Here is a 13243-nt window from a genome sequence, read left to right on the forward strand (position 1 = left end):
AATTGTGAGAAGTTTTTTAAAAGTATTTAGATCTATTCCCATCACATAAAAGGTTGCAGTGATGAGCATTGAGCAGATGACAGCCTGTTGATCGCGTGAATGAAGATCTTATTGCAACGCAGTTTCTGCACTCTCACTAATGATTTCACCAACGCAAACATGAGGTAAGTACAGTTAGAGTTTTGTTGTGCAGTGTAACAGCGTCATTTATTTCATAACGAGTTTTGGCAAGTGTCCAGATAAACTCACGCTGTGTGATTGACAGCTTGGAAGATTGGAAAGGGATTGTTCTTTGATCGCTTCCTGTATATATATTAATCACAGTTTAAGTAAGAGAAATGATGTGAAGTTGATCGTTTAGTCACTGGCTTGATTTACTGATGCATAAACAGTATTGAACGACTTTGAGAGAAAGATTATCTGTCTGAACTTGAACAATTACACATCAGAAATTCACATAACCCACTGGTTCTTCAGAGGCTCGGATGAAGGAAATAAAAAAATACTTTTGTGTTCATGTGTACATCCAAACACTGAGCATCTGCCACGCTTCGCTCGTTGCAAGCCATGATGTCTCTCGAGGAAAAAACAATATCGCGCTCACGCAGCTCATTTTCTCATAGGCGGGCCAAATTCTTTTTGCGGGCAAAGAAGAGAAAGGGGAGGTAACCTTTCTAGATTCGCCCGTCTGAGCTTTCATTTTCTCAAAAATACCCAGAGCTTGGTTTACACCCATCCAAACGTCTAGCCACTGGGGGACCATAGGCAGGCTAGGGAAACTCATATTAAGGTTAAAAAAAACCACATAAAGTGACATTTTCATTCAATGGGACCTTTAAGAAGCTTTATAGCACATTTGTGCTGTATAGAACCTTTTTTTTTTTTTTTTTTTTTGAGGTAGTAGGGCCCATTATCATGCCAGAAACTACAATTGATGAGTGAATATGCTTCTAAATGACACTTTTACTTAAAGATGGATAATTAATTATTTTAGTGTTTTTTTTTTCTAATCCTATCACCAACTAAACTAAGAGACTAAGAGAGAGAGAGAGAACCTTTGAAGAACTGTAGGGACTTAACGGGTTCTTTGTATGGCAGTGGTGCCATATAGCACCTTAACCACCCCAAAGAACCGCTGAAGAACCAAACTGGGCTTTTCAAATGGTAGTGGTGCTATATAACACCATAACCACCACAAAGAACCCCTGAAGAAGGTTTTTTTTTTTTAGAGTGTAAGGCTGTCTATGCTCTCTCATGTAACCTCTTAATGCTAATAGACAATGAGGGTCATATTCGTTTATTCAGGGTCTCAGGATACAGGAAATTAGTAAAAGTTTCAACTTCAGAAACAGGATGGAAAAATCCCTTATGCACAATACACATGAAATCACATATGTAACCATATAAATGTATGCTTTTTAAAATAATGGGTCTTTTTACAATTTAATTGTAATGGTGAAAACATAGTGTTTGGTTCTGTGAAATGTTTTTCACCAAATATGTGTGCATAAATTTCTCAATGAAGTCTAGTAAGAAGTTAACTAGACATACCACTCATGAATCATACAGATGCTCTTCTATCTGTTCCTGATCTCTAAACCGACACATTCCATGACAGAGACAGGAGACAGGATATGTTTATCGCTGTGCAAAGCATGCAGAGTTCCTGTGCAGGTCAGACCCAAAAATCAAAGTTAATGAAAAAGTTCAACTTTGACACTGTGGTGGACAATTATTTAATTTACATCCAAATAAAAATGAGGTATAGCTAAAGAGTTATAAAAAATATACATTTTCACGAAAGGTTCATGGATTTGAGTCTTCTATTCCATAGTGATTTCATAGTCTTTAAAGACAGATTTGAGCTTTTCCACCGTGACAGCATGGTCAGCCTTCCCATATCCCTAGAAAAAGAAAAGATATGTGAGACCATCTCTTTAAAGCAAGCTTAAAAGCAACATCTGATTATTTTAAAATATAGGAAAGAATATTCATATATCCCCCAAATATTCATGCCCAAAAAGAAGACTACACTTATTGATGCACTGCGACTTGTTCACTAATATCTGAATAGTAGGCCTACTTCTACCTAGTCTCTATGAAACACTATAGTTGTTGTGTGTGCCTGTGTAACCCCTGCTGTAACCTTAATTTATCTCATCATTTTAAGTAGTTGTTATAATGGTAAAGTGTGTTACCGTAGACTCTCCAAACACCCGAAGTTTCTTTTCTGTGTTGTTGTGCTCAATCTTGCCACCTCCAAGACAATTACACTCCAGTCCCAAGGCCTCCATAGCAGGATTCACTTTTTCAAATATGTGAACTTAATAAAATAAATAATGAAAAAAAAAAAAAAAAAAGGAGTCAAAATCATTCCAGCAATACTACCCATGCGTTTATTTTGAGATCTGCTGAAACAGATACAAGTCTCGTGAGCCTGTCAACAGTTTTTGTATTCAACTAAACATTAATATAGCTATTACTATAACTTCTTCATAAATTAGCATCTCAATCAATCCACAAAATCAATTCAATGTTAGCTGTCAATCATTTATGCCAACATTTTTATGTTGACAGATATTTTTACTCAGTGCCCATAAACAGAGAAGAACAGAGTGGATGTTACCAGCTGATGTATAAATAGCTGTCTGAAAAGGATAAAGTTAACTTGCTGGCTTGCGTACAGACATTCAGGCTATTGCACTAGCGTGCACACTTACTGTGGTACTCCGCCGTTTTAGTTCCCCTCACTATCACTTTATGTTCAGTTCCACCTTTAACCTTTATGTTCACTAATATGTATTTAAACTGTCCCTCTGGATCAATGTCGACATCGGGCACTTTGCTCAGAGCGTCTGCCATCTTCGCTGTGGCAGCTACAGACAGCAGACGAACCTTTATAACGTCACAGTTACAGTCACCACGCAACAAACTACAAACCGGAAGTATACAACAAAAATAACACGAAGAAAATAAATAAATAAACAAATAAATCTGGTAATGTAGAACATGTAAAGTATGTCTTTTTAGAAATATGGTTAAACCGTTTGTAAAAGGAGCAGAAATTACTGAAAGGTGTTAATACAAAAATTAATACAAAATATTATATAAATTCAGACAGTTATTATTTGGCAGATCTGGTTTTAACGTTACATGCAGTTTATGTCAAAATAAAAAAAAAATAAAAAAAGACTTTAGTTCGTCGTGTATCATTGTGCACGTTATCTCGCTTTGACCACCCCTTCCTTTCTGACCCGCGGCGGACTTTCCCTCTCAGCCGCCACCAGCAAGCAAGTTTGTTTTTCCTATGTGTTTTTATTGCTCTTAGGGCATGAAAAACAAGATTTGATTTTTAGTTTTTTTTTTTTTACAAATTTTTCAAAGAGATCTTCAGATGTCCAACCTTCAGATGTTTTTTTGTTTTGTTTTTTTTTAATGCGAAATGTAATTTCCACAGGTCCAAGAGTGTCATTAGTTGAAGAAATACATTGTAATTCATTCATTCTACATTCTAATTCAGTCTCGTGTGTGACCAGCTATGCTTATAGCTTATTGTAACTACGCACATGAAAAATGAATAAAAACAATCATAGCCTACTCAATTTGAGTGTGTTTATATTTGTTTTCAAATGGATACGTTTGTATGAGCTTAAATATTATAAGATATTATTTTGACACGCATTATTTACTTTTCTGTTCTTTGCTCGCACTAGTCATTGCCCTCATTACAGCTATTTCTGTAATACGGAAGCTGGTGGGTGCAACAGTTGTGCAAACACACTGAACTGAGTGGCATCCGAGAAGGGTCCAAGGTTCAAGGTCTCAGAGAAACCTTTGGGGAGCTGAAGTACAATAACAGCTTTTAAACAAAGCAATTTTTTAAACAGCACAGCTAGGCTATAGCCTATTTCAACTAATTTAAATAGTCTCACACACATATTCCTTTCTTACTTTTGAATTGAATTCAGTTTAATTTTAAATATTTTATGTAAGTTCTGAAATACCTCTGTTCTTTAGAAGTTCACTGTTAGACTTTTCAAGGGGTTTTTACAGTACCAAACCGTATTTCAGTTTTACAGTACCGTACTGTAATTGTGTAATACAGTGCATTACTGTAAAAACGAAGCTAATCAGTACACTACTGTAATTTTTTATTTTATTTGTACTAAACATAAATTAGATGTCATAATTTTATTTGTATCCTATAAGTACTACTGACATACAAACCAATTAGACAAAAGTTATCACAAAATACTATTTTTTTATTTAAACATTTCATATATATCACAAAATAAACAGTCAATGCTGGAAATGATGTGATTTTTACACATGAATGGGTGAGTTTAGGGATAACGTTTGTTGTGTTCATTTTAACTCATTGATTGTGTTAATGATTTTAACAAAGTAAATCTGTCAGAAAGGTTAGCACAAATATGTGTAAACGTGTTAAATTAACACATTATGTGCTGTCCTTCACTGCACACATTGTTAAAAACATACATAAAACCATAAACAAAACGTTAGCATTTGACAAAATGAATGTAGAGTCATTGATTGTTTAGCTTATACAAGTATTATAATGAAATATCAACCATTACATTCATAAAACTGCAGAATATAAATACATTTTTATGCAGTCAAAAAGAAAATGTCCAACACAGGACAAAACACAGTTACTTTCACAATACATGACACATAACCCCACCTTAAAAATAATTTCACTTATTTGATTTTAACCCATTTCAGCTTGTCTGCAGTGAACCTGTTTGAGACAAATACACAGCAAGACACATGCAAGAAATCACTGTGTGATGATCGTTCTCCTTCCTACAGTAGTTAACCCACCTGTGCGCTGATATTAGGACCTTCCTGTTCAGGTGGGACTGCAATGGTAGAGAGTCTTCTGCCTAATAAAATATCAAAATAATGCAAAAATATAAACCTAAGTAGTTTAGAATGCTAGATTTGGTACGAATGAATTAGTGAAAGTTTTACTGCAGTGCTTACCTGGATACATTTAATCTGGTGAGACTGAACAAAGAAAATGGTCCATCTTCTGATTGGTTCATTTGCTGTGTAATAAATATAAAGTTAGACATGATGCAAAGGTCACTTATTTGATATAAAGTTAGCCAATTTTATAGAGATTTTATAAGATATTGTAAGCGTCTGCACCAGTGGCTCCAAAGCACTTTTCACATATTGCTAATCATTTAAGCAAACTTATCTCAAAATATATCACAAATGGCCTACCTCCGGAATCTAGCTAGAAGTCACTGGCTCGGCGCTTTGTTGCAGTTGCCTTTAATATCTAGACTTAATTCACTGTCCTAAAATCTTCATATATGCTTATGTCATATTTACGTGACCTTTACGTCACTGAGTTGTGTATAAAAATTACTATTAACTGTATTTCTGGAAGAAACAGTAAAGGTGCCAAATGATTACTGGCAACATGACAATTCCTATCATGCCCCTCTCGACCCGTATTGTTTCTTTATTTCCTTTATAAACAGAGCTGAAGATATTCACAGGAAATTTAAGTATCTCCCTGCTGATTACTTTTTCACACCAAAAAGTGAAAGTCAAAAAGTGAAAGTGATATTAGGACCTTCCTGTTCAGGTGGGACTGCAATGGTAGAGAGTCCTCTGCCTAATAAAATATCAAAATAATGCAAAATATAAACCTAAGTAGTTTAGAATGCTAGATTTGGTATGAATGAATTAGTGAAAGTTTTACTGCAGTGCTTACCTGGATACATTTAATCTGGTGAGACTGAACAAAGAAAATGGTCCATCTTCTGATTGGTTCATTTGCTGTGTAATAAATATAAAGTTAGACATGATGCAAAGGTCACTTATTTGATATAAAGTTAGCCGATTTTATAGAGATTTTATAAGATATTGTAAGCTACCTATAGTCTGCACCAGTGGCTCCAAAGCATTTTTCACATATTGCTAACCATTTAAGCAAACTTATCTCAAAATATATCACAAATGGCCTACCTCCGGAACCTTGCTAGAAGTCACTGGCGCGAATTGGCGCTTTGTTGCAGTTGCCTTTAATATCTAGACTTAATTCATTGTCCTAAAATCTTCATATATGCTTATGTCATATTTACGTGACCTTTACTTCACTGAGGTGTATAAAAATTACTATTAACTGTATTTCTATGGAAGAAACAGTAAAGGTGCCAAATGATTACTGGCAACATGACAATTCCTATCATGCCCCTCTCGACCCATATTGTTTCTTTATTTCCTTTATAAACAGAGCTGAAGATATTCACAGGAAATTTAAGTATCTCCCTGCTGATTACTTTTTCACACCAAAAAGTGAAAGTCGGAATTGTTCTTTAAAAGTTACATATTCAGTTGATTGATTTGAAACAAATGGACAATATGCATAGGAGAAATGTCAGATTACTATACAATAATTTGTCAAATAAAAAAAAAGTGTTAATTCCATTTCTAAATATAAAAATATACAGTCATCCTGCTGTGGCTGTTTTAGACAAAAAGCTCTACAACATTTCCTGAGAGGTCACTTCTTCACACTACCACCCTGAGAATGTTAAACTCCCCCCAAAAATTTAAGTGAAAGCAGTTTCCTCCTTGATCAGTGTTAGAGAGGGGTATTTCCAGAGAAAGGAATTCCACTGCTTTTACTGGCTGATTTCACAAGTGGATCCGGGAAGGGAAGTCCTGAACCATAGCTGAGCTCCTATATAAATGCCCTAACACAGTGATTCCCAGACTAGAATCTCAAATCAGAAGACCTAGGAGACGACAGTCAACAGGACCATTTCATATCTGTACTGACAATGGTAAGTAAAGCATTAAAAATATGCATTTCTATCATTTTAGTATCAATTAAAATTATGTTTATCCAATTGACATAGTTCTTTAATTTTGCAGGGCGTTTGCGTCAAAGTACCTTTGCACTTTTTTGCTTCCCTTGTTCTTATTTCTTCAGGTAAGAAAGTAAACCATTCTAGCATGTAAACTTTACTGAGTAAATACAACCTGTAAACATAGTTCATTCAAAGTTGCAATGACTTAATTCCACAGTGCTAAACATATGGAGAGGCTCTGAAGGCTGGTCATACCATTCCTCCCACTCCAAAATGAACTGGGAACATGCCAGACAGTGGTGCAGGCAGAACTATACTGACATGGTGGCCATCCAGAACAAAGAGGAGATCTCTCACCTCAACAACTTCTTTCCAAAAGTCAGTGGATATTACTGGATTGGCATTCGTAAAATTGATGGCATGTGGACCTGGGTGGGAACTAACAAGACACTTACCAAGGAAGCTGAGAACTGGGCATATAAGGAGCCCAATAACGGAAGGAATAATGAAGACTGTGTGGAAATATATATTAAAAGAGATCAAGATGAAGGCAAATGGAATGATGAATCCTGCTTAAAGAAGAAGACTGCACTGTGCTACACGGGTAGGTAGCATTTAAGCGTTTATAAGGTGTTGTAAGATCTTCTAACCAATGCATTTTCAATTGGAATGAAATAAGAAGAGTCATTCTGCGGTTTTTGTTGTATAAATGCAAACATTAATGAATAGTTATGCACATTTTCTCCCTCAGCGTCCTGCAAGGGTGACTCTTGTGTTAGTGGTCAAGGAGAATGTGTAGAAACCATAAACAATCATACATGCTCATGCTTTAAAGGATTCTATGGAGAACGATGTGAACATGGTGGGTAATAATTCTCTACATACTGCTGACTGTATCTGTGTTGTCATTGAAAAGTGAAATTTAATAATATTACCGTCTTTCTGCTTCTCAGTTGTAAAATGCAAACCAAATGAAGTCACACCAGCAGGTCATGCTAGTGTCCAGTGCTTTCATCCCAAAGGAAGTTTCTCATATGACTCTCAGTGTGAATACTCCTGTGAGGAGGGTTATGAACTAAAGGGCTCCAGTACAACAAGATGCACTTCTACAACAGAGTGGTCAAGCAAACCACCAACATGTGAACGTGAGTTTAATTTACACTAGGGAACATTACAGATGCTGTTCAAGACTCCTAAACTCATTTTCTTTGAAATGTCTGTGAATCTTTTTGCAGTTATTCAATGTCCAGAGCTGATCAAACCACAGGAAGGTGAAATGCAGTGTAATCATCCGATGGGCCGATTCAGCTACCGATCCACCTGTGAGTTTGTATGTAAAGAAGGATATAAGCTGCGAGACAACAGCTCCTCTACACTGTTCTGTGGAGCCACGGGACACTGGAATGATTCACAACCCACTTGTGAAAGTAAGAAGCGTCATGTTTTTACATAAAGTTTAGTTAAAGGTCTGCTTTTAGTTCTTTTAAACTAGGCACATGAGTTTAATGATGGTCCTGTTTTTTGTTTTTCAGTTGTAAAATGCAAATCGGAGGACCTCATGCCACCAGATCATGCTACCGTCCAGTGCTCTGATCCTACCGATTTATCATATGACTCTCAGTGTGAATACTCCTGTGAGGAGGGTTATGAACTAAAGGGCTCCAGTACAACAAGATGCACTTCTACAACAGAGTGGTCAAGCAAACCACCAACATGTGAACGTGAGTTTAATTTACACTAGGGAACATTTACAGATGCTGTTCAAGACTCCTAAAATTCATTATCTTTGAAATGTCTGTGAATCTTTTTGCAGTTGTTCAATGTTCAGAGCTGATCAAATCACAGGAAGGTGAAATGCAGTGTAATCATCCAATTGGCCGATTCAGCTACCGATCCACCTGTGAGTTTGTATGTAAAGAAGGATATAAGCTGCGAGACAACAGCTCCTCTACACTGTTCTGTGGAGTCACGGGACACTGGAATGATTCACAACCCACTTGTGAAAGTAAGAAGCGTCATGTTTTTACATAAAGTTTAGTTGCAGGTCTGCTTTTAGTTCTTTGAAACTAGGCACATGAGTTTAATGATGGTCCTGTTTTTTGTTTTCAAGTTGTAAAATGCAAACCAGAGGATGTCACGCCACCAGATCATGCTACCGTCCAGTGCTCTGATCCTACCGATTTATCATATGACTCTCAGTGTGAATACTCCTGTGAGGAGGGTTATGAACTAAAGGGCTCCAGTACAACAAGATGCACTTCTACAACAGAGTGGTCAAGCAAACCACCAACATGTGAACGTGAGTTTAATTTACACTAGGGAACATTTACAGATGCTGTTCAAAACTGCCTAAACTCATTTTCTTTGTAATGTCTGTGAATCTTTTTGCAGTTGTTCAATGTTCAGAGCTGATCAAATCACAGGAAGGTGAAATGCTGTGTAATCATTCGATGGGCCAATTCAGCTACCGATCCACCTGTGAGTTTGTATGTGAAGAAGGATATAAGCTGCGAGACAACAGCTCCTCTACACTGTTCTGTGGAGCCACGGGACACTGGAATGATTCACAACCCACTTGTGAAAGTAAGAAGCGTCATGTTTTTACATAAAGTTTGGTTGCAGGTCTGCTTTTAGTTCTTTGAAACTAGGCACATGAGTTTAATGATGGTCCTGTTTTTTGTTTTTCAGTTGTAAAATGCAAACCACAGGATGTCACGCCACCAGATCATGCTACCGTCCAGTGCTCTGATACTACCGATTTATCATATGACTCTCAGTGTGAATACTCCTGTGAGGAGGGTTATGAACTAAAGGGCTCCAGTACAACAAGATGCACTTCTACAACAGAGTGGTCAAGCAAACCACCAACATGTGAACGTGAGTTTAATTTACACTAGGGAACATTACAGATGCTGTTCAAGACACCAAAACTCATTTTCTTTGAAATGTCTGTGAATCTTTTTGCAGTTATTCAATGTCCAGAGCTGATCAAACCACAGGAAGGTGAAATGCGGTGTAATCATTCGATGGGCCGATTCAGCTACCGATCCACCTGTGAGTTTGTATGTGAAGAAGGATATAAACTGCGAGACAACAGCTCCTCTACACTGTTCTGTGGAGCCACGGGACACTGGAATGATTCACAACCCACTTGTGAAAGTAAGAAGCGTCATGTTTTTACATAAAGTTTAGTTACAGGTCTGCTTTTAGTTCTTTGAAACTAGGCACATGAGTTTAATGATGGTCCTGTTTTTTGTTTTTCAGTTGTAAAATGCAAATCGGAGGACCTCATGCCACCAGATCATGCTACCGTCCAGTGCTCTGATCCTACCGATTTATCATATGACTCTCAGTGTGAATACTCCTGTGAGGAGGGTTATGAACTAAAGGGCTCCAGTACAACAAGATGCACTTCTACAACAGAGTGGTCAAGCAAACCACCAACATGTGAACGTGAGTTTAATTTACACTAGGGAACATTTACAGATGCTGTTCAAAACTGCCTAAACTCATTTTCTTTGAAATGTCGGTGAATCTTTTTGCAGTTGTTCAATGCCCAGAGCTGATCAAACCACAGGAAGGTGAAATGCGGTGTAATCATCCGATGGGCCGATTCAGCTACCGATCCACCTGTGAGTTTGTATGTAAAGAAGGATATAAGCTGCGAGACAACAGCTCCTCTACACTGTTCTGTGGAGCCACGGGACACTGGAATGATTCACAACCCACTTGTGAAAGTAAGAAGCATCATGTTTTTACATAAAGTTTAGTTGCAGGTCTGCTTTTAGTTCTTTGAAACTAGGCACAAGAGTTTAATGATGGTCCTGTTTTTTGTTTTTCAGTTGTAAAATGCAAACCACAGGATGTCACGCCACCAGATCATGCTACCGTCCAGTGCTCTGATCCTACCGATTTTTCATATGACTCTCAGTGTGAATACTCCTGTGAGGAGGGTTATGAACTAAAGGGCTCCAGTACAACAAGATGCACTTCTACAACAGAGTGGTCAAGCAAACCACCAACATGTGAACGTGAGTTTAATTTACACTAGGGAACATTTACAGATGCTGTTCAAAACTGCCTAAACTCATTTTCTTTGAAATGTCGGTGAATCTTTTTGCAGTTGTTCAATGTTCAGAGCTGATCAAACCACAGGAAGGTGAAATGCAGTGTAATCATCCGATGGGCCGATTCAGCTACCGATCCACCTGTGAGTTTGTATGTGAAGAAGGATATAAGCTGCGAGACAACAGCTCCTCTACACTGTTCTGTGGAGCCACGGGACACTGGAATGATTCACAACCCACTTGTGAAAGTAAGAAGTTGTAACAGTGTTGGTTTAGTATTCTTGTAGCTTTTTTTATTTTTATATATTTTTAGTAGTTTTAATTTTAGTTACATTTTTTTTTATTTTGTTATGCTTTTGTCATTTTTATTTGTTGTTGTAAATATTACTGCTTAGTTTTAATTAAATATTTCTTTATCATTTATTAAGCTGAAAACATGAATGGAATTTATGTTGTGCAAGGCAAAACACATCAGATATATATTTACAAAGAAAAACTCATTAGAAAAACTTTTCTTCTTCTTCCCACTCAGTTCATCACTGCCCAGCCCTTGGCAGTCCTGTCAATGGAGAGCTGAGTTGTACTTCAAGCTTTAGTTATGGGAGCAAATGCAGCTTCGATTGTGTAGAAGGATTCCTCCTCCAGGGGGCTTTAGAGATCAGCTGTACAAAAATGGCAAAGTGGAGTCAGGAACCACCTCACTGTGAAGGTAATAAACAAACTCATGTCTCATTTGTGGATTTACACACTGTAGAAAAAGACATTACAGTCATGACAGCATATGTTTTTACATTACTTCAACTCATCAAAATAATTTAAGCCATTTTAAACTTTATTTTTAAGTCAGTGTAATGTAATTTAAGTTGAAATTACTTACACAGTCAAGTTTATTGTACTTAAAAATGTTATGCATTTTTATCATGCAAAACACTTTATCTTTTTCAACTCTGTAGCAGTGGTCTGTCCGCAACTTCCTGAGCCAATTAATGGGCATATGAACTGCTCATCTGAAGCTCTCATCTTCGGCACTGTCTGCACCTTCAGTTGTCTTGACGGCCACCAACTTATCAGTGATGAGATAATGACGTGCAACCTCAATGGGAGCTGGTCAGGGGAAGTGGCATTGTGTCAAGGTAAACAGCTAACAATGATTGTTGTGGGATGCAGATATGTCATTTCATTGTTGAAGTGAGAAAGACATTCTACAGCTTTCCTTTTATCTGTATTTTCAGCTCATCCTGATCCTTCTGCATCACTTATCAAAGCAACAGAAGTGACTCTTGGGGTTGCTGGTATTATCAGCAGCTCCAGTCTGTTCTTAGTCTACTGGATACTGAAGAGACTGAGGAGTAAAGGTGAGTCAAACAGCCTACTGAGTTTTTTTTAATTGCTACATGCGATGATCCCATATTTCATATAGTTGACTAGAATATGTTCTTCCATATAATTATTTAATAATATACCCAAAACTAAAATGCTAATTTATGTATTTTTGTTTTCAGCTAACAAGTTTGACCTGAACAGGTGAGATATGGCTTATTTAGCAATTATATCCTTATTACTTTTGTTATATATCAGTTTATGGCATTTGGTTTATCCAGGCTTAATCCTGTTTAACTCTGCTTTTGTCTATTTTCATTTTTAGTACCTCGGATATTGAGGATCCACCACAGGTTTATAAGAGTGTTGACAGTCTCATATAGTCTCAAACTACACAAGGTGAGGATATATCCCTCATGCACATATACAGGCCAGTATTGCTAATGATAGTAATGTAGTTTGTGAACAATTCATTGAAAAACTAATTCAACCTTCCTTTTCACAGGAATCTATCACCGCTGCATCGCTGGACAGGAAAATTCATGTAATTTCATTTCCAAATGATTTGACACTTTTAATGTGATAAGATATTCTTTATACTCAATCTGATGGACATTACCATTTTATCAGGCAACAGTCCTAATTGAATTTGATGTCTTCTTCCCAATGGAAGCTTTTATTATATACTTGACTGAACATATTGTTCTGTATGGTTTAAATATTTTTAATGTTATTAATGTACACTATTTTATGTACTATTTATTGTTCCAAAACAGTATTGGTCAAATTAAACTATTTGAAAGTCAAACTTTGTTGGTCTACATTTACATGACATCATGACTTGGGTGTTTCAATGCCTTTTCCTCTTTCAGATGAGTGCCTAAATCTTCACTAAAGCATACATCATTAGCATATAAAGCATTATTATTTTACAATATCAAATATATAAAAAAAACTTTCAATGTGATTGATCATTCCATTTGTAGAATGATCAGCAGAATA

At 36.7% G+C, this 13243-nt stretch overlaps 2 protein-coding genes across 3 annotated transcripts; one reads left to right on the plus strand and one right to left on the minus strand.

Annotated features, from left to right (window-relative positions):
- Positions 1 to 1619: 1619 nt before the first annotated feature.
- LOC311304474 (14 kDa phosphohistidine phosphatase) lies at positions 1620 to 2944 on the minus strand. Of its 2 annotated transcripts, XM_084431474.1 has the most exons (4): positions 2721 to 2944; positions 2199 to 2323; positions 1792 to 1904; positions 1620 to 1666 (listed from the first exon to the last, which is right to left on the minus strand). In XM_084431474.1, the coding sequence occupies exons 1-3, from the start codon at positions 2860 to 2862 to the stop codon at positions 1824 to 1826; spliced, it is 348 nt and encodes a 115-aa protein (XP_084287600.1). In that variant the 5' UTR covers positions 2863 to 2944; the 3' UTR covers positions 1620 to 1666; positions 1792 to 1823. The 2 variants fall into 2 exon arrangements, with proteins under 2 accessions (XP_084287600.1, XP_084287599.1); XM_084431473.1 differs by having other exon boundaries at positions 1620 to 1904; positions 2721 to 2924.
- A 3677-nt stretch (positions 2945 to 6621) lies between these two features.
- On the plus strand, positions 6622 to 13049 carry sele (selectin E). The gene is made up of 22 exons (XM_084431572.1): positions 6622 to 6827; positions 6919 to 6976; positions 7072 to 7458; positions 7606 to 7716; positions 7808 to 7999; positions 8090 to 8281; positions 8387 to 8575; positions 8668 to 8859; positions 8965 to 9153; positions 9246 to 9437; positions 9543 to 9731; positions 9822 to 10013; positions 10119 to 10307; positions 10400 to 10591; positions 10697 to 10885; positions 10978 to 11169; positions 11454 to 11630; positions 11875 to 12054; positions 12154 to 12276; positions 12424 to 12445; positions 12567 to 12640; positions 12747 to 13049. Exons 1-21 carry the CDS (start codon positions 6825 to 6827, stop codon positions 12622 to 12624), a joined length of 3408 nt encoding a protein of 1135 aa, XP_084287698.1. The 5' UTR covers positions 6622 to 6824; the 3' UTR covers positions 12625 to 12640; positions 12747 to 13049.
- The last annotated feature ends 194 nt before the right edge of the window (positions 13050 to 13243 follow it).

The sequence above is a fragment of the Rutilus rutilus genome (genome assembly GCF_951802725.1).
Source record: "Rutilus rutilus genome assembly, chromosome: 15".
NCBI lineage: Eukaryota > Metazoa > Chordata > Actinopteri > Cypriniformes > Leuciscidae > Rutilus > Rutilus rutilus.

Coding starts and splice junctions, on each gene's coding strand:
- LOC311304474 (XM_084431474.1), bottom strand. CDS start 2,862: ATGGCAGACGCTCTGAGCAAAGTGCCCGATGTCGACATTGATCCAGAG. Junction 2,324..2,720: donor TAAAACGGCGGAGTACCACA/GTAAGTGTGCAC, acceptor TATTTTATTAAG/TTCACATATTTGAAAAAGTG. Junction 1,905..2,198: donor GGGTGTTTGGAGAGTCTACG/GTAACACACTTT, acceptor TTCTTTTTCTAG/GGATATGGGAAGGCTGACCA.
- sele (XM_084431572.1), top strand. Junction 7,717..7,807: donor TGGAGAACGATGTGAACATG/GTGGGTAATAAT, acceptor TCTGCTTCTCAG/TTGTAAAATGCAAACCAAAT. Junction 10,308..10,399: donor CAAACCACCAACATGTGAAC/GTGAGTTTAATT, acceptor ATCTTTTTGCAG/TTGTTCAATGCCCAGAGCTG.